Source organism: Gossypium hirsutum, chromosome D05, assembly GCF_007990345.1.
Source record: "Gossypium hirsutum isolate 1008001.06 chromosome D05, Gossypium_hirsutum_v2.1, whole genome shotgun sequence".
In the NCBI taxonomy this organism is placed as follows: Eukaryota; Viridiplantae; Streptophyta; class Magnoliopsida; order Malvales; family Malvaceae; genus Gossypium; species Gossypium hirsutum.
In genome coordinates this window covers 1536377-1557021 of record NC_053441.1, presented here as the reverse complement: position 1 = coordinate 1557021, position 20645 = coordinate 1536377, and the positions used below count along the sequence as shown (strand labels likewise).

Sequence of the window (20645 nt, the reverse complement as noted above, 5' to 3'; positions counted from 1 at the left end):
GTCATGTATTGCTACCAAGATTATAGCTTTAATAAGCTTCGTATGAAGCTTTCTTCACATAAGATCATATAATTTATAGGCTTTTAGATTAATCCCTACACACGCACACACATATATATATATATATTATATAAGGATAATTTCAAAAAGAAGAAGAAGAAGTAAGACCGATTGTTAGGAATGAAAAAAATATTAAATTGCCATTTAATCCACAAACTATCAGGGTATCAGCAGGTATATAATGATTTATTATAATTACAATGTGAATGAGATAAGATTATGTAAATTAAAATTTTATATAAAAGCGAAATAGAACTTAATATTTAAAATTATAATAATTTGGGTTTAAATTTGAAATTTTATTGATTTTTATAATAATTTAAATTATATAAAATTTTAATAATTTCTTAATTAAATTGGTGTTCAATTAAATCGTGGCACCAAATTAATAAAAAAAATTGATACAAAATTTAAAACTGTTCATAATTTTTCTAACTCTTAAATAGAAAAGTAAATGATGGATGAGTAGATTAAGACATCCAAGCTTTAATTAAGGGAAACAATTACAATCTAATTAAAGAAGCTTGCCTTGCTTTTGCTTGTCAATCAAACATCATTTTCTTTGAAAAGAAATCCCACGATCATAATAAACATCATGAAAATTAGAACACATCCATAAGCTTTTTTAAACCGCAAATTTCTACACATAATTAAAATAAAAAGTTAAAGCATTTGGTTACCCTAAAAAGCAATAAAATCTTAAAAACAAAACAAAAAGCAAAGGTATGAATAGATGGAGTGTCAAGATTCAAAAAGACAAAAAGATTAAAGTATGGTGGAGAGAGTAAGCATATGAGAAATAGTGTAATCATATGATTAAGTTATTTCCGTCTCTTGTAAACATAACTGACACCTTCTATATTCTGTAAACCTATAATTATAATCTATCACATACTTGAAATTCTTTTATGTATAAATTCACCCATGAATGACATGATATTTTGTATCCTATAAACACATGGACTTCTTAACTCATTTAAGAAAATTAAGGACTAAACAAACAAGTTACCCTCCTCTTCTGCCACACCAAATGAAGAAGAACAGTTCCTATGAAGCAGCTCTTCTATCATTTGTAGTGCAATTCTCTCCTCTTCATCCATCTCTCCTCTCACTTCGCTACTAGCCGAGGGTCCCTGGGTATTGGAACCCTTGGCGGAAGCTTCAGCATTCCCTTTTCCGAACTGGACAGTCATTACCCAATTGGAATCCGAGGTCTTCCCTGCTCGCTTTTGCCACACCCCGATGTGGGAATTCTCGGTGTCAAGCCTTAGACAAGTCTGTTGGGTATGGGTCCCACTATGTGGGAAACCCATAGTTTCTGCCATAATGTTTTGTCTTTCTCTTTTGGTTTTGTCAAAAGCCATTTTGGGGTTTTTAACGGGTGTTGGGCAGAAATTTTAGTAGAGCAAAAAAAAAAATCTCAAATTAAAACAAAGAGAAAGAGAGAAGAAAATTTCAGTTTTTCAAGTTTGGTGCAGCAGTGATCAACTCTTCGATCGAAGGTTCATCCGTGGTTCGATTGAGCTGATTTTTGGACAGCAGCTAGGCGATAAGGTGTTCTTGACTTTGTATGGTCGGATTTTTCATCTGAGTCTTGTAGCGTCGGAAATACCCATTTTTCAGCAGCTACGTTTTTGGTGATGTTCTCTCATTTTTCTCTCTTTTGCTAAAGATTACATATTGTTAGCCTTGTCGGAGTTGAATGCTTGTTGTAGGCTTGATATTGTGATCTTGTAGTAGAACATTTGATGATAGTAGAGCTCTTTATCGAACTCTAAAGTCCCGTGGTTTTTTACCCTTGATTTAAAGGGGTTTTCCACGTAAAAATATCGGTGTCTCTATTTATTTTTGTTGTGGTTGCATTAGTTGATTTGTGGTTGATTAAGGTTGCTAGAGAATATATCTTGTGCTATTGTGCTTGCCATAATTTTTGACAGGAGTTATAAGGAGAGAAAGAACACCGGTTGTGCTTTCGCTTTGTTTCGGTTGTTCGGTTTCTTCCCAACAAACTGGTACCAGAGCTTGGTTATTGTGTCAGATAATTATGGAAATTAATACGAGCAAGATGATTATGTTGAATGGCACAAATTATCAACTTTGGCGGAATAAAATGAAGGACTTGTTGTTTGTGAAGGCTTTGCATCTTCCGGTCTTTACTACTCAAAAACCCGATTCGAAAAGTGATGAAGAATGGGAATTTGAGCATCAACAAGTGTGTGGCTTTATTCGGCAATTTGTTGAAGAAAATGTTTACAATCACATTGATCAGGAGACACATGCTCGAACATTGTGGGAGAAGCTTGAAAGCTTACAGCTTCGAGGTCGGGCAATAACAAGTTATTTTTGCTGAAGAAAATGATGGCGCTGAAATATAAAGAAGGAATGTCTATAGCTGACCATGTTAGTGAATTTCAGAGTATGATGAATCAGTTGCTTGGTATGGGTGTCAAATTTGATGACGAGATTTTAGGACTTTGGTTGCTTGCTACTCTACCAGACTCTTGGGAGACCTTTCGAGTCTCACTCATTAATTCTGCCCCACAGGGTATTATTACTTTGGATTTGGCTAAGAGTGGTGTGTTGAATGAAGAGGTTAGAAGAAGATCTCAGGGTTCTACATCACAGTCCGAGGTGTTGGTTATCGAGAACAGGGGGAGAAACAGAGACAAAGATGGAAAGGGTAGAGATAAAAGCCGAAGCAAGTCAAGATCGAGATACAAGAATCTTGAGTGTCATTATTGTGGTAAGAAAGGTCATATCAAGAAATATTGCTTCAAGTAGAAGAAAGAGAACAAAGGTGGTGGTGATAAACACGACCGGAATGACGATGAAAAATCCGAGCGTGTTGCTACTGTTACTCGTGAAGATTTGTTAGTTATTTGTGATGAGAATTTGGTCAACCTAGCATGCGACGAGACTAGTTGGGTGATTGATACTGGTGCATCACTTCATGTCACGTCGAGGAAGGAATTCTTCACATCTTATACTCCTGGTGATTTTGGGGTATTGAAGATGGGTAATGATGGTTTGGTTTCGGTTATTGGTATGGGAGATGTTAGCTTGGTAAGTAACAATGGAACAAAGTTAACTCTCAAGGATGTCAGACATGCACCGGATGTCCGTTTGAATTTGATTTCTGCAGGAAAGCTTAATGATGAGGGATTCTGTAACACCTTCAGTGAAGGGCAGTGGAAGCTGACTAAAGGCTCCTTGGTTGTGGCTCGAGGAAAGAAGAGCTCAAATTTGTACTTGATGCAAGCTTTGACTTCTCGAGAGACGGTGAATGTGACACTGAATGACAACTCAACTGAGTTGTGGCATAAACGACTCAGTCACATGAGTGAGAAGGGGCTTAGCTGTTTAGCGAAGAAGAATCAACTTTCGGGTTTAAAGAATGCTACACTGAAGAATTGTGCTCATTGTCTAGCAGGAAAGCAGAAAAGAGTTTCATTTAGAAGCCATCCTCCTTATAGGAAATCAGAGTTGCTAGAGTTGGTTCATTCAGATGTTTGTGGTCCGATAAAAGTAAGATCACATGGGGGTGCACTTTACTTTGTGACTTTCATTGATGATTGTTCAAGAAAGCTATGGGTTTACACTTTGAAGTCTAAAAATCAAGTCTTTGAGGTGTTTAAACAGTTTCAAGCATCAGTTGAAAGGGAAACTGGGAAAAAGTTGAAGTGCATTCGTACTGATAATGGTGGCGAGTACACAGGGTCGTTTCATGAGTATTGTCTGCGACAGGGAATCAGACATCAGAGAACACCACCAAAGACTCCACAGTTAAATGGGTTAGCTGAAAGAATGAACCGAACATTGATTGAGAGAGTCAGATGTTTGTTGTCAGATGCAAAGTTACTAAGATCATTTTGGGCTGAAGCTTTGAATACAGTGACACATGTGATAAATCTGTCTCCTAGTGTTCATTTGAAAGGTGATGTGCCAGATAGAGTTTGGTTTGGTAAAGACGTGTCATATGATCACCTACGTGTGTTCGGTTGTAAAGCATTTGTTCATGTTCCAAAGGATGAAAGATCCAAGTTGGATGCCAAGGCTCGACAATGCATTTTTATTGGTTATGGTCTAGATGGTGAGTTTGGTTATAGACTCTATAATCCAGTTCAGAAGAAACTCGTGAGAAGCAGAGATGTTGTCTTGATTGAGGATCAGACCATTGATGACATTGATAAGACGGAGAAAGTGGATTCACAAGGTAGTGGTGACTTGATCGATGTGAATCCAGTTCCCCTAGACTCTTCACCAGATCCTATCCAGGATAATGTGCATGGTGATGTTAGTGGTGACCATCAGACTATAGGTGACTTTGATACTCCCATGGATGATGTTGTGAATGATCAACAACAAGCACCTATAGCTCCACCAGCAGTTCCACTTCGAAGGTCTTCCAGAGATCGACGATCTTCTGTCAGGTATTCTCCTGATGAATATGTTCTTTTGACTGACGGGGGAGAACCTGAATGTTATGAAGAGGCTATGGAGAGTGAATGCAAAGATCAGTGGGTTGAAGCGATGAAAGACGAACTTCAATCCTTGCATGAGAACCATACTTTTGAATTGGTGAAACTGCCTAAGGGCAAAAGAGCTTTGAAGAATCGGTGGGTTTACAGGTTGAAGCAAGAAGAGAAGTCTTCATCTCCACGATACAAAGCTAGATTGGTTGTCAAGGGTTATACTCAGAAAAAGGGGGTTGATTTTGAAGAAATATTTTCTCCGGTTGTGAAGATGTCCTCTATCAGAACTATACTGAGTTTGGCAGCTTGTTATGACCTAGAGGTTGAACAAATGGATGTGAAAACTGCTTTTCTTCATGGTGACTTGGAAGAAGAGCTTTACATGGAGCAGCCAGAGGGTTTTGTTGCACAAAGGGAAGAGGACTATGTGTGCAGATTGAAGAAGAGCTTGTATGGTTTGAAGCAAGCTCCAAGGCAATGGTACAAGAAGTTTGAGTCTGTTATGGGGGAGCAAGGCTACAAGAAGACTACTTCTGATCATTGTGTGTTTGTTAAGAGATTCTCTGGTGATGATTTTATTATTCTTTTGCTCTATGTTGATGATATGCTTATTGTTGGTCAGAATGCTTCTAAAATTGAGAAGTTGAAACAAGAGTTGAGTAAATCCTTTGCAATGAAGGATTTGGGGCCAGCAAAGCAAATTCTTGGCATAAGACTGACACGTGATAGAAAGGCCAAGAAATTATGGTTATCACAAGAGAGGTACATTGAGAAAGTACTTCAAAGGTTTAGTATGGACAAAGCTAAAGCGGTGAATACTCCATTTGCTATGCACTTTAGATTGAGTGTTAAGCATAGTCCTTCCACAGAAAAGGAGAAGGAAGAGATGCAAAAAATTCCTTACTCTTCAGCCGTGGGTAGTTTGATGTACGCAATGGTTTGCACGAGACCAGACTTGGCTTATGCCGTTGGTACAGTTAGTCGGTTTCTTTCTAATCCAGGCAGAGAGCATTGGAATGCAGTGAAGTGGATTATGAGATATCTTCGTGGCACTTCCAACATGAAACTTTGTTTCGGCAATGAGAAACCTGTTCTTGTTGGGTATACAGATTCAGACATGGCCGGAGACATTGACTCGAGGAGATCTACTTCAGGTTACTTAATCACTTATGCAGGGGGAGCTGTGGCATGGCAATCGAGATTGCAAAAGTGTGTTGCATTGTCCACCACCGAATCAGAGTTCATTGCAGCAACCGAAGCGTGTAAGGAGATGCTTTGGATGAAGAAGTTTGTGCATGAGCTTGGTTTTACTCAGGAGAAGTATGTCCTGTATTGTGATAGCCAGAGTGCTATTCATCTTGGTAAGAACTCAACTTTTCATGCTAGATCTAAGCATATTGATGTGAGGTACCATTGGATACGAGATGTTCTTGAAGCTAAGCTGTTAGAGCTTGAGAAGATACACACTAATGATAATGGTGCTGATATGTTGACGAAGGCCTTACCAAGAGGAAAGTTTGAAGCATGTTGTTTGACCTCCGGCATGGAGGCATTCCCCACATAGTTGGAGGGGGAGATTTGTTGGGTATGGGTCCCACTATGTGGGAAATCCATAGTTTCTGCCATAATGTTTTGTCTTTCTCTTTTGGTTTTGTCAAAAGCCATTTTGGGGTTTTTAACGGGTGTTGGGCAGAAATTTTAGTAGAGCAAAAAAAAAATATCTCAAATTAAAACAGAGAGAAAGAGAGAAGAAAATTTCAGTTTTTCAAGTTTGGTGCAGCAGTGATCAACTCTTCGATCGAAGGTTCATCTGTGGTTCGATTGAGCTGATTTTTGGACAGCAGCTAGGCGATAAGGTGTTCTTGACTTTGTACGGTCGGATTTTTCATCCGAGTCTTGTAGCGTCGGAAATACCCATTTTTAAGCAGCTACGTTTTTGGTGATGTTCTCTCATTTTTCTCTCTTTTGCTAAAGATTACATATTGTTAGCCTTGTCGGAGTTGAATGCTTGTTGTAGGCTTGATATTGTGATCTTGTAGTAGAACATTTGATGATAGTAGACCTCTTTATCGGACTCTAAAGTCCCGTGGTTTTTTACCCTTGATTTAAAGGGGTTTTCCACGTAAAAATATCGGTGTCTCTATTTATTTTTGTTGTGGTTGCATTAGTTGATTTGTGGTTGATTAAGGTTGCTAGAGAACATATCTTGTGCTATTGTGCTTGCCATAATTTTTGACAGGAGTTATAAGGAGAGAAAGAACACCGGTTGTGCTCTCGCTTTGTTTCGGTTGTTCGGTTTCTTCCCAACAAAGTCATGGAAGGAGACGGTGCCTTGCTGCATTTTCTAAGCTTCGCATGGAGAAGTTCAGATAGTTCGTTTGGAGGTGATGATGAATGGGAACTTTCATTGCCTTCCGGGTCTCCATTTGCTGTTTGTGATAGGGGGAAGTTGGTTTTTGCATTCCTCCCACTCATTAAGATCGCTGCTTGATCATAAGCTCGGGCTGCTTCTTCAGCTGTTTCGAATGTGCCAAGCCATACCCTTCTCTTTCTGCAACAAAATATATATACCATAAAAGATACAAGAAAATCGATGTTGAATACACTGAGAAAAAGCTTGAAGCTTACTTACAGTAACGGATGGAGAATTTCAGATACCCAGGAACCCCAGTGTCGTTGCCTGACACCTCTAAACTTCTTTGATTGCACCATAATTTGGAGACAGAAAGCAGGTATTTGAATCTGAAACAGGTACAGGAAAAAAAGGAGGTTCAGAGAAGAAGATGAATCAAGTACATAAGAACTGATGAGAGAATGAGGGATATATAGTATATATGGAGAAGCTTTTTTTACTGAAAAGATGAATTGTCGGCCAAGTAAAAGGCTTGTACCATGTAGCTGGCAATTAGCATCGTCACCTAAACCTTTGTTTTAAAACCTTAAAGAACCTATCAAACGACTCCCTTTGCTTTCCCATGCAATATGTAGTTTAAAGAAAATAATGACGGGACAACCTTTTTTTCATTGGCAAATACTCAATCTATGATTACTCTTTTAAAACCATTAAAAATATTAATGCAGAATAATGATTAAAGAAAAGGTAATTATATATCTAGTAAACTAATGCTTTGGGCAATCTATCTTGGGAGTTTATGAACTTTACATGGCATAACTATTAATGTAGGCCCAATGATCATGAAATCAAAGAGTTCCAAAGGAACCAATACACACTGTGTCGGCATCAATTGCTGGGAAAAATACCGACTGATCAGCTTTCATTTGTTCGGACAAGGATTCTTAGTGCAAAACTCAAAAAAGGACCCTCCCCCCTGCCCCCCAATTTTTTTTTCTTTTGCAAATCTATATATGAGATGATTTGATGTAATAAATATCTCTTTTTGATGATCAGAAACTGATTACTCACCACGCTCTCACCAAATTCTGTGTTATCTGCTTAGAATTTGGCCAGTCTTACTCTTTATATAGAATTTGAACTGATCTCTATATTATAATTAATGCTATTATTAGCAGCTTATCCATATAGCTAAGACCATACATATATATAAGCTAAGAAAACTAAATTTTCGGCTCAAAGAGCTATTGATAACAGAGGTACTGATCTTAAGTGGAAGTGCTTAGATTAGATATATGTAAGCAGCTAAATGAAGTCTCTTAAACCAACTCCCAGAGTAGATGCTTACCTCCTCCTAGTGACAGCTTTTAAAACTTCAATAATCTTTTTGTAGTAGAAGAAATGGAGCTTAAATGGCCTATGTTGAAGAAGTCTAATGTGGTCACCTTTTGACGTATATGAGTTTTCACGATTGTAACGAATGCATGTCGTGGCTGAATCTCAATCACTAACACCCAAATACAAAGAGTTAATTAGGTCGGAGATTATCAATCAATTTTTTTTTCCTGAGCTTCCCTTTTCACCAGTACAAGGCCATTAAAAGAAAATTTGAATTACCATCTATTTTAATATTATTTTTATAATAAAACAATAATCTTATATGGAACATCACAAGAAAAATTGTAGCCTAGAAAGAAATCAATCCTCACTTCACACTAAATTTTAGTGTTTTGTAATTCGATTCAAGAGTTAATGTTAAATTAACTCTGTCACATTAAATTAATATAAAGAAAAAAAGTATAAATAAAGATATTACGAAATAGTTAATACAAATTGACATCTGAACAGAAAATAAATGAAGAAGATGAAGTATAGGATTTTAGTCTTTCCTTTCATATTGTAACATGAAACACCCAGCGGCTACATTAGAAAGCAGTATCAGCTTATTATTACACTAATGGTGATGAGACAGGTGTGCGAGAAGCAATGAAAACTGGGCTCCTTCCTCCCAGTTACAATATTGATGATGAGGAAAATAATATTGGACCACCATTACAGGTAGATGGTGAAATGTCAAAGATTAGAGCAAAGGCATCAACTTCAGCCCAGCCCCTCAGGCCTAGGAACTGAAACACCTCCGTAGATAAAATCGTAAGTTGTTTAATTATCCCATGTGCAGCCTGTGGTCCTTTATTTTCTTCCCCCCCCCCCCGGGTTGGTGCCTTTTGGGTTACCAAATCATTTTTTGTCATCGAGCCATTGACTAGCTACAGCTAAGCATTTGCTTCAGTACCAAGGCTGTCGTGAGTTGTACAGTGTGATTCAAGGGGATGCAAGTTTTTGTGTCATAAACTTTACTGTTGCATTCATGGCGTATTTTGACCTTTCTGGCAGCAATGGCGAAAGAGATGTTAAAGGGTGTTTGTTCCATAAAGAGGTCATTTAAGAATGAAACGTAACGAGTGCATTAATGTGATAAAAGTTTTCAAGGACCATAAAAACTAAAGATGCAGTTGAGGGGTACCTTTCTTTCCGGCTGTGCAAAATTGAATTTTACTGTACAAGGTTTTATATTTTCAATTTTAATCGAAGCGGCAAATGGTTTATTATTTCCTTCAACTCGTCGGAAAAATTAAAGTTTGTTTCTTTGGGCGTTGGCATATGTCAGTTAATTCATTATAAATACATTATCAATCCCAAAACGTTTTCAAATATTTTTTTAAAAAATAAATATTATACAATTTTATTGGTCCAATTTGGTGTAATATGTTAATCGAAAAATAAACAAGTAGCCAAAATTAAATATAAATTTAAATATTTTTCTGGTAATAAAAATTAAATATTTTAGTTAACTCAATCATTTTAGTATTTTTCTTTTTAAATATAGCCACAAGTCTTTTATAAGTTTTGGTTCAACTTTCACTTTTTCTAACTATTTGTTGGTGTTTTTAATTTTTATAATAATTATTTTTCCAAAAAATTGTTTATATTATCTAATTTTTTATAGACCTTTTTTTTTGTTCATCCACTGTGCCACAGGACTAGTTAACATAGTACACGTGAGAACTTTGTATTGGTGCAAAAGAAGGTATGGACCCACCTAACATTCAAACCGTTTATAACTACCAGTCTTCTTCATGGAGCCAAGGGAACGGTTCCGAGTCATGAAACCTACTCTGCAATCTCTCAAACAAGACTTTCCATGGAACCAAATCGCATCCCAACTCTCGCCTGACTCGGTCCCAAATCACCCACTACCACATCACCATGCTCAAAGGCAAAAAGCTCAAGCTTCCCGATCGACTCGGCAGTTTAGTCGCCGGATTCGAAGACAAGGATGAAGATAGCGGAGGATCCGGCTCGGTTTGCGAGTTGGGTGAAGAGCTCGAGATTCTTCAACCAACCGGATTCAGGTCCGATCGTGAAAGTGAAACTGATGATGATCATGATCATAATGAAGTTCAAGAAGAGGAGCCGATGGTGAAGAGGAAGATGAAAGCGGATGCAGAATTGGAACATAACGGGCGTCAACCGAGGCACGAAAAAGACGGGTCGAGTCACATTTCGGTTATCAAAACTATTGAAGCTGATGAGAAAAGGTCTGATATTGAGTACGAGGTCAGAGATTTGTTGTATTTCATTTTCTTTTTAACATTAAATTATAGATCCTTTTCTTCATAATGTTGATCATTTATTATTATTGTGGTACAATTCAGATTTCTCAGAAGGAGATAAATTTGGAAAAACTTCAAAGAATTGCTAGCACTGGGATTCCTGAAGGAGGAAATTTGCGTGCAACTGTTTGGAAAGTAATTTTTCTTAAAATCATTCTAATTAATAAATTTCTTCATTTGGTTGCAAGCATTATCAGTCTTTTGCCCACGTTAGCTAGATTATTGAATATTATGTAGCCTTGATATAGATGTAGTGCCGAACAGGAGTAATTTAAAGAAAATGAAGAGTCGGGTAACAAAGATTCTACATAATTCAAAACTTAAACAGTTGGGAAAATAATGAACTATGAAGATAAGCAATGTTGTTTGGTTGGCCTGAATCATCCCCTTTTCTAACAATGTGATTACCAAAAACCCTAATGCTGCTCGGCTACATTGGCTAGCCGAAGGCCGCCAGAGTTTTGATATTCATAACAGAATCTAACTTGTTATTTGTCTTTGAATGTTAAATTCTTGCAGCTGATACTGGGTTACTTACCTCCATCTCGGGACTCATGGGAAAAAGAGCTGAGTGAAAATCGGAAAAAATATGCTAAGTTGAAAGAAGAGCTTCTTTTGACTCCTGTAAGAAACTATTTATGATGCAGCATTTGCTTAGTCAATAGATTTTGTTTAATGTAGTTGGAGAATAACTTACATGTTAATAGAAATGCCGTTTAGGTAGGTAGTATATTAGAAGTTTTATTCCACTAATCTTAGTATGGAATCTAGTCAGAACTTGCAAGGATGAAAGAAGAAGCATTTCAGTCTAATGAGCATAATAATGCTCATAGTGATACTGCTGGACCACTTATACGGCACGAAATTTCTCATGAAGATCATCCTTTGAGCCTTGGTAAGGCTAGTGTTTGGCATCAATACTTTGAGGTAAATCTCGGTTCAATAGGTATCAACCATTGATGGATTCTTTTTTTATGTTATAATTTTGCAAATGTTTATAATGGATACATTGGTTTCCAGCATACGGAAATCGCAGAACAGATCGACCGTGATTTGCAACGCACACATCCTGAAATGAAATTCTTCTCAGGAGAATCATCATTCGGCAGGAAACACAGGGTACATGGCTTTTTCTTCTTACCTCCATGGTGTATTTTCTAGTCAAACACACTCTGTTCAATCAGCGCTCCAAATTGCAAATAGATGATCAAGCATCCATGTTAGCACCTCTTGTGGTTTGAATACTCACTCCATGCTGGGATGTGCTTTTGTTTATAGGAATCAATGAGGAATGTTCTTCTCCTATTTTCGAAACTCAATCCCGCCATCCGTTATGTCCAAGGCATGAATGAGGTCTTGGCACCATTATACTATGTATTTAGCACTGATACAGATGAGAAGAATGCAGTAAGAACCATGTTTTATTCTCTTTTTCCTTGTGAACCATTTTGTTATATGATCCTTGGTCATTTATGGCAACAAATTCTGTTGTTGTAAGCAAGTCATTGAGACGTAAGAGCTTGGTTTGGTATTATATATTCATTTAATTCCATTATTATGCAGTCGAATGCAGAAGCAGACAGCTTTTCATGTTTTGTCCTACTCTTGAGTGACTCGGTGGATCATTTCTGTCAACAATTAGATAATAGTTCTGTTGGCATCCTTTCTACTCTTTCTCGCTTGTCAGACTCACTGAAAGCCAATGATGAGGAACTATGGCGACATCTTGAATTCACTTCTAAGGCAAGTTTTAAACAAAGTATATAAGGTGTTTATTAAACCCTTTTATTCATTTTGATTTCTGCTAAGGTATCATCAAACTGTATCAACTATGAAACTAGCCTTCTGCATACTCCTCTTTTTTATACCATGTATTTTAATGAACAGGTTAAGCCTCAGTACTACGGATTCCGGTGGATAACTTTACTACTTACTCAAGAATTCAATCTCCAATCTATCTTAAGAATCTGGGATTCTCTTATAAGTAGTCCTTTCGGCATCCAGGTCTCTCTATCTCTAATAGTATAGTCCTTTCTACTTCCTGTAAATTTAAATGAAGGCATAATTGTTGATAGCAAACTGTTCCTTGTGCAGGAAATGCTTCTACGTGTATGCTGTGCCATGTTGTTGTGTGTGAAAAGCAGGCTATTGAGTGGTGATTTTGCAGCTAACTTAAAGCTATTACAACACTACCCTGAAATCAATATAGAGCACCTTCTGCAAGTAGCCCAGGATCTTACTCCAGACACCTCTTACTATCGTCTGTCTTCGTAAATTCATACCTCATCCACTTTTGTAGACAAAAACGTATCTCTTTGACACGGTTTGCAATATTACTGTGATTCCCTCTAACTTCCTCTCTTGTCTTGTTATGGAAAATGAATTAAAATGTTATTGATCAAAAAAACAAATGATGCAGCCCTTAAACTGGTGATCCCATCCGGCCAAGAATTTCCCTGAGGTTTAAGCCCCATATCCTATGGATCCATTGGATTGGATGGTCTATTTTACATCCTTATAGATAGTCATGATTGGATTAGCAAGGCCTTAATTACAAATCCATGCAATACTACTAATTTGGTACTCTCTCCAAACCAAAAGCTAAATCTTTTCCTTTTTTATTAGCTTCCCCATTTTCAAAGACCAAAAGAATATTTGCAGGGACAACTTCTTGTTTGGTAAACTTCCAAACTTATCTCAACTTCTACATGTGTAGAGTAAGTACAATATATTTTAAAATATGCTCTTGGATGATCTTCTATCATACCATCCAAAAAACCAATAATTTGAAGTTTTAATTTCCAATGGCAAAATGCCAAAAATCAGAATCTGCCAAACCATTACTCCAAATCTGTTGACTTTCCAAGTCCTATGATAACTGGAAACTTCCAGGAAGCTCCATTTTCTCATTATATTATTATTACTGCTTCAGCATATTTACTTGTAAAACCAAAGTTTCGCCATAATGGACTTCTTTGTTTATGGCTTTATGGGGTAGTTATCTGTAGCAAGCAATTTGCAGAAAACTACACCAAGTGGACTCCATCAGTCTACCAAAACTGGTTTTGCTTTAGTAAAATCTTGACCTTTTCAATTTTCATCCATTTCAATCTAAAAATATTAACTACTTTGGAAAAACAAAGAGTCCTATCTTCTTCAATCTTTTCTTACTTTAGGTCATATCCGCCCACGATTTTCTGACATACTCATTCATTAGTCTTTAAATAATAGAACTGTGTACTCACATTTGCCACATCAAGCTATTAACGTGTGGCTACAAATTAAGTTTAAGAAAGTTTTGCCCTACAACTATCTTTCTGGACTTTAAATGTAAGTAGGTGTGTGCGAGGAAATTTGTTGAGATTACCATTTTAAAAAACGAATTTTTCGAGGGCTTAAATGATTTGATTTGATGTAAATCAACAAACGTAGGTAGGGATAATTTCAATGCGGAGTCGAATAGAAACCTGTGAAAGGACTTCCCTTATCCGATTTCAATCGCTTAGCTTGTTACGTTTGCCCAGAGAAACGCAAAAAGAAAAATCTGTGTCTAAATCAAAATTATTCTAAGAATTTACATCTCACCCACTTTTACCATGCTACTTTATCCGTTATTTTGTTGGTTGTCTAACTCAGATTAAATCAATCTATTCAAATGGTTAAATTAAAAATTAATCCTCAAATTTTGGATTACATAAAATCCAAAATAATTACCATTTCAATTTGTTAAAAACTTTGATAAAGAATCTAAGTAAATTGAAAAAAGAAACCCAAAAAAGTTTTGATTTTATCATTATCTTTGTTTGTTTTTCTAATTTTTAATGCTTTATAATCTTTTTTGAATATTTTTAATTAGTATTAATTTATCCATTTTAATTTTTTTTAAATTAGTTGAATTAATTTATTTGACTTCCTATCTAATTCTTAAATATTGATTTTTATTTTTTAATAAGCTAATTCCGATAAAAATACCATAGAAGCTCCTATATTAAGTGCTGGACTATATTTTGTCCTCTCAACTAAAAAAGAGGCCAATTAATTCATATAAGTTATTTATTTCTATTAAAAATTGACATAATTAATAGAATAATAAGATAGTAATATTTGACATGCCACGTGTATCTTATGCTGAAAATTTAAAAGTAAAAATAGATAAATTTTTAACAAAAAAATTAATTTAATCTTTAATTTAACATATAGGAATTGAATTATTTATTTTAAATAAAAAACTGAAATACAATAACTTGCTTTCGTGGTATTACAGCTAATTCCTAACAACTTAAGATTTGAATGTTTATATTTAATGAAGGAGATATGTAATTAGTATTACTAGGGCTTGTAAGTGTTGATACACAAATTCAACCACAGGCCCTTCATTGATTATCATAGAGATTGAAGGTCATGTCTAATCAGAAAGATTTAACAAATGAGGACGTGTTTATCTTCAATTTGTTAAACAAATTAGTAGAAACAGCCATATTTGTCTGCAAACCTGAACCGCAAGAGGACATTAACGATTGAAGACAAGCATGTGCCAATGAAAGCCCTAAAACAGCAGCTTTTTTTCTTTTTTAATGTCTGGCAATTACCAAAGCAATTATCCCATTGGTGACACAGTCGTTTTCCAATCCTCAACCAGAGTTCTAAGCTGAGCATCTTAAAAACTCCACTGTCCAATATTTTGGCATGCCACAGTCTGACACATCATGGATGACACCATGAAACCATTCTTCAACCCCAAATTAACTTATAAAACTATTCAGCTGTTCAACTTCTCCATACGCTCCCTTCATTTTATTTTCCAGTGCGTGAATTTCACTCTCCAGTTTTAGTGAAACAATTTTGTGTGGAGTTTGTAAGAGTTTCGAAGACAAAAGTTATAGCACATATGTTTTGTCGATCTTCTAACATTACACAGATCATTGTTGGTTTCTTACAAGTCTCTATCCTCTTGTTTTTTTGCCTCCTGTTTTTTGGTCATTTCCTTAATTAGCCTGATCTTTCTCATGAGATTCTAACTTTCTGTTGAAAAATATACATATATTAGAAAATTTTCCCCATTGCACAAGAAAAAAAAAATACCAACACATTGTCTCATTTTTCTTGCAATATGGAAAAAAATCAAGAAAGGCAATTTTGAAAAAAAAAAACACTAAAGCATTGAAAGCGCCATTAACATTCTTATCCAAAGTCTCTGGAAACTAGTCAATTACAATGAACTGAAAGGCCAAAAACAAACTAAAAACTAAAAATGGACGGTGCAATCACGCGCTGCCAATTTTGGTGTTGGAAAAAATAAAAGAATTGGCCATCAAATATGAATAGACGTCAGCAGCAAAGGTATTGCCGTCGGGCTTTGCCGTGTAGTGCACGAGCAGCAGTTAAGAGATCCCAATCCCACAATCCCTTCTCTAAAAGCCAACAACACCACTCATCACCCATTCCTTCGGCTTTTTCAGCCTTTCATTACATTTCTTAGGTTTTTTTTTATATTTAAAGGAAAAAAAAATAAACCCACCAATCAAGTCTTCTTTTCCTTTCTAGATATATAAATTATTGCCCCATTTGATCCAATATTTTTTATTCATCATTCACACTAGTTTATGTTATGATTTATGAACCATCATCATTCTATTTATCTCTCTGTAAACACCAGAAAACTGCCCCCCCCCCCCGTCTCTCTTCCCCATCATTCCTTTTCACCCATTATGGCTTCAATATTGAGTTCACAAGGAGTGGTCTTAGCAACAGCTATGGCAGTTTCTGGTACTGTAATCCTCCTTGCTTTCCGTCTTCAGAAATCTTACCTTTTGGATCAAATCTCACAGCCTTCTCAACAAGCTCTCCGTTCCTGCATATCTTCTGGTACATAACAGTTGCATGCATATGTTTCAAAATGGGGTGACCGTGTTCCTTATTGTTTTTAACAATTGTTTTCTTTGATTTTTTTGGTTTTTTAAAGAGGGGAAGAAGAGGGAGGAAAAAAAGAAGAAAAAAGTGCACTTTGCTGAAGATGTGGTTGATCCAAGAAAGGATGGAGAAGAATTCAGAAAACAGCTGAAAAATCGTGTTAGAATCAACAATTCAGCAGCTTTGAATTCATCGACTAAATTCAAGAAATTTGGTGGAGGTAAAGATAGAGGAATGCCTGCTAATAGAGTTGCTTTATACACTGGAATTCTCAGGGATCGTGGTGTTCAACGATTAGCTTACTCCTGCTAATTTTTTTTAAAGTACCAAAAAAAAAAAAGAACACAGATTTTGGTCTTTAATTATTGTACAATCAAATTTGAAATTTGTGTTTTTCTTTTTCACTACAGTTTGTGTCTGTAGTTTGTAATTTTGTAAATACCAAAGCTTTTCTTTTCTTCTTCATCTTAGTTGTTTGTAGAAAGTTTTTAACTGATGGCCAGTAAGTCAATCAAATGTTTCGATGTTAATTATGTTTTATTTTTTTTTTGGCCAGAGATGTTAATCATGTTGACTAATGGGTTTTCTTTTTTTTAACTCAAAAAGAGCTGTCAAGGTTCAAATCACTAATTAATAATGTGTTAATATTTTATTTAAATTAAAGTCTTCCTTTACAAGCGTTAATTAACATTAGAAGAAGTTAATTCGCATGGACAAGTCATCTAAAATTTAAACGTAGTCGAGGGATATAGCTTGATCACAATTAACATCTGTCCTCTGAATTCAGATGAATAGTTAAGGTAAAAAATTAGTAAAGTCTATGGATGGACTAAACAAGTTTACTAACGTCACAACATACAAATATTCATGTACCCGAATATTTTGGAATTTTGTAGCTTACGTCACGTCTTGAATAGTGGCATAATTTTCAATTTCATACTCTATACTTGGGATTTTATTATTAGGAAACATATTTCGATTTTATCTTTGTCAGAGTTATTTTTAATGGCTCACAATACATTTTTATCAAAAAGAAAAATTGTAAAATGAACACCTAAATTTTTAATACTATTTGTAATACATCTTAACATCAAGTGGGAATTCCTAAAATTTTAAAAGATTTGATGACAATTTTTTTAAAAAAATTGAAACTGTTTGTTGAGGTGCTTTGAGAGTATTCGGCCTCTTTAAAATAGGAATTTTCTATTTAGAATTTTTATAATTTATAAAATTTTAAATTAGTAATGACAAAATTACATTTTGACTTCTTGAAAATAATAATAATTTAATTTAATTCTTTTAAATTTTTAAAAATATATAATATTAAAATAGTGAAATTATATTTTACTATCGTAAAAATATATAATTTAATTTCGATCCTTAGTGGATAGGCAAGCAAATGAGGTGGCTCACAAGCTGGCAAAACTTAGCATAGGGTCACATGATGATGTTGTATCTATATGTTATGTCTTTGTTTACGTTATTAAGCGTAGAGTTTCAGCCATGTACTTAAACAACTTTTGCATGACAAATGATGTGTGTTCATGTTTGTATTGACTAAACTACTTTTTTTTTTCTTAGTTGATTCCATGACGGAAGTACCTTTTCACACTTACGGATGGACGGGTTAGATTTAGGATAACAATATAGATTCCTCAAATTTTGATTCAACCAGATAAGATTTTTTATTATTAATATTTACATTTTTTATTAATTAAAATGGGATTGAGCTACCTCATATTTCAAATATTTTATAAAGAGTTTTTTCATTTCAATTTATAATTTTAGCATAGTTATAATGTTTAATTTAGTACTTAGACTAAATAACATTATGTAATCTAATGAATATTTGATACGTGTACTTTGATATAAAATCATAACTACTTAGTTGGGACACAAAAAAGTTAAGGTGACAAATTGAATATTAAAGATAAATTTAAGTATTTTATTGGGACAAAGAAAAATTTAGTATAAATTATGAAAACATTAAAATAAATATTAAAGCTAAATTTAGGTATTAAATAAGAAGAAAAATATATATGCCAAATTAACATTAAGATCAAATTTAAGTACCATATAATATATTAACTCTTTTATAAATAATAAAATGTAATTTGAATCAGACTTTTAAGCCATTCAATCTTTAAGCTGATACAACTATTCTTAAACTTGATTTATACTATTTTACATTCATTAAATATTATATATATTTTTTTATATCTTTATGTAAAATTATGTTTGGCCCCCAAAAAATAAAAATCTAAAACTATGGGAATTATCAGAGAAACTTGGAAGGTAAGTGAAGGAGACAAGGGAAGGAAAGCCTCAAAAAAGAAGGCATGTGCCAACTGAAAATATAGTTGGAAAAAAGTTGCTCTGAGTTTGGAACACAATCGTTTCTTCTCATCACCCCCACCTTGTCTTTTTTTTTTTTTAATTTTTGAATTCGTACTTGTGGGGGGCCTCTTTGTGCAAATCTCAAAGTTCTCCCCAATTTTAAGTTATTTCAAATTCCCCCATTTTTTCTGAACAATTGAATATTTTTCTTAAATAATCATGTAATATGTACTAATTATCATGCAACCTAAAATGCTCTAATAATTAAGGTTCGAAAAAACAATTGGAGTAGGTTTTCCAATGTTTGATGACCCAATAATCAAGCATTAATTTATTTATTATTTATCCCTGCAGTATCTTGTCTTGTCCCCAACATGTTTGAGCGCTGATTGGACAAGCCATGTGAAACCATTTTCATGCAACGACCCAATCACATTTCTCCACAGAGAGAGATATCATATCAAGGACATTTATTGTTATTTCTATTTCTATTTTTTTTCGTTTTCTCTAAAATTACAAATTATATACAACTTGGTGTGCAGGCATTTCTCTTCCTCTTTCCGAGAGTGATGATTGATTCACGATATGCCTTTGATGTACTTTTTAAAAAGATAAATGATTGTTTATGAAATTAATAAGCTATGATTTAATATTTATTTTTTAATTTCATTAATTTTTTAGTTTCTATGTTCTTTTTTTTTTAACTTGAATACTAATTGCTAAATTTATTAATTAAAGTATATTTTTTTGTGAATATTGTATAAAAATAATAACCTAACATATCATTATACATGTGATAAAAATGATGTCGCATAATATTTCAGAAATAAAAAAATTAAATAAACAAAGTTTATGGATATCATTTTTATGTGGATAGAATTTTAAATTTTAAAAATATAAAAATTAAAAATGATGAAATTAGAATATAATGACTAAATTCGTAATTTTTATATAACATAAAAGAAAATAAAAAAATTTTCATCCTGACCCCCAGATTATGAGCTAATTAAGATATTATGGAATGTAAAGTGACCAAAAAATGTCGAAAAAAGATGGGGTAAAAGATACATTTGAATTCAGCTTTATAGGAGATGGATAATTGAAAGCTCACTTCTAAGCACCTTACGCTTACAAGTTGATGAATGATTGGCTAAGACTCAAACTTGAAAGAAACTAAAGTGGATAAAAAGTTACCAACTCTTTTCCCTTTATTTTTTTACCGTTTAATGTGTGATATTTCTTAGTGTAGCATGCATAATCAGAATTAATTTACACTATAATTGTTTTGCTAAATATCTCATTTACACATACCATTATTATGTCAAGTCCATCTTTCAAGTCAAAATATAACACTCCGTTCAAAAGATTTTACCCATTCTATTTGAGATTAATATTAAATTTTGGCACAAGTGATGACATAATCTACATTAAGGAAATGTAAATATAATTTGGTAGGTCTAAGGTTTGAATATTTGGGGAATTAGGAGTTGCCACACTAAGGCAGTGGAACATGACACATCCCCATTCAAAAAAGAAAAATGCTTCAATCAAAGGTCACCACATCACTAAAAAGGCACATGACATAACCAAATCTCAATGCTATAAAAGATGCTGATTTAGATGCTTCCCCGGATCCCTTTGCCCCCTCAATTACCTCACTAGTTAACCTTTATTATTATTATGATTTAATTTTTGTAATTTTAAATAAAAAAAAGAGGCAATGCCTTTCATGTAACATTGGGGGATCTTTTTTACATTCTTTTAATAAAGTGGTCCAATAGGGTCCCACTTCACCCATTAAGTCAGAAAAAATAAAGGGCCAATACTTTTTGCTTAAGC

The 20645-nt window shown here is 34.5% G+C and overlaps 3 protein-coding genes across 3 annotated transcripts; 2 read left to right on the top strand and 1 right to left on the bottom strand.

The window, feature by feature from the left end:
* Nucleotides 1-889: 889 nt before the first annotated feature.
* On the bottom strand, nucleotides 890-7987 carry LOC107903302 (ethylene-responsive transcription factor WIN1). Its single transcript, XM_041093056.1, has 4 exons — nucleotides 7696-7987; nucleotides 7165-7274; nucleotides 6844-7083; nucleotides 890-1335 (listed from the first exon to the last, which is right to left on the bottom strand). Exons 2-4 carry the CDS (start codon nucleotides 7242-7244, stop codon nucleotides 1053-1055), a joined length of 603 nt encoding a protein of 200 aa, XP_040948990.1. The 5' UTR covers nucleotides 7245-7274; nucleotides 7696-7987; the 3' UTR covers nucleotides 890-1052.
* A 1946-nt stretch (nucleotides 7988-9933) lies between these two features.
* Nucleotides 9934-12911, top strand: LOC107907335 (TBC1 domain family member 13). The gene is made up of 9 exons (XM_016834679.2): nucleotides 9934-10503; nucleotides 10602-10694; nucleotides 11079-11183; nucleotides 11331-11486; nucleotides 11580-11678; nucleotides 11838-11966; nucleotides 12123-12302; nucleotides 12447-12563; nucleotides 12654-12911. Exons 1-9 carry the CDS (start codon nucleotides 10153-10155, stop codon nucleotides 12831-12833), a joined length of 1410 nt encoding a protein of 469 aa, XP_016690168.1. The 5' UTR covers nucleotides 9934-10152; the 3' UTR covers nucleotides 12834-12911.
* A 2935-nt stretch (nucleotides 12912-15846) lies between these two features.
* LOC107907334 (uncharacterized) lies at nucleotides 15847-17009 on the top strand. The gene is made up of 2 exons (XM_016834678.2): nucleotides 15847-16424; nucleotides 16522-17009. The coding sequence occupies exons 1-2, from the start codon at nucleotides 16175-16177 to the stop codon at nucleotides 16779-16781; spliced, it is 510 nt and encodes a 169-aa protein (XP_016690167.2). The 5' UTR covers nucleotides 15847-16174; the 3' UTR covers nucleotides 16782-17009.
* Nucleotides 17010-20645: the final 3636 nt, after the last annotated feature.

Coding starts and splice junctions, on each gene's coding strand:
- LOC107903302 (XM_041093056.1), bottom strand. CDS start 7,244: ATGGTGCAATCAAAGAAGTTTAGAGGTGTCAGGCAACGACACTGGGGT. Junction 7,084..7,164: donor GAAATTCTCCATCCGTTACT/GTAAGTAAGCTT, acceptor ATTTTGTTGCAG/AAAGAGAAGGGTATGGCTTG. Junction 1,336..6,843: donor GCACCGTCTCCTTCCATGAC/TTTGTTGGGAAG, acceptor TACCCAACAGAC/TTGTCTAAGGCTTGACACCG.
- LOC107907335 (XM_016834679.2), top strand. CDS start 10,153: ATGCTCAAAGGCAAAAAGCTCAAGCTTCCCGATCGACTCGGCAGTTTA. Junction 10,504..10,601: donor GGTCTGATATTGAGTACGAG/GTCAGAGATTTG, acceptor GGTACAATTCAG/ATTTCTCAGAAGGAGATAAA. Junction 11,487..11,579: donor TTTGGCATCAATACTTTGAG/GTAAATCTCGGT, acceptor ATTGGTTTCCAG/CATACGGAAATCGCAGAACA.
- LOC107907334 (XM_016834678.2), top strand. CDS start 16,175: ATGAACCATCATCATTCTATTTATCTCTCTGTAAACACCAGAAAACTG. Junction 16,425..16,521: donor CCGTTCCTGCATATCTTCTG/GTACATAACAGT, acceptor GGTTTTTTAAAG/AGGGGAAGAAGAGGGAGGAA.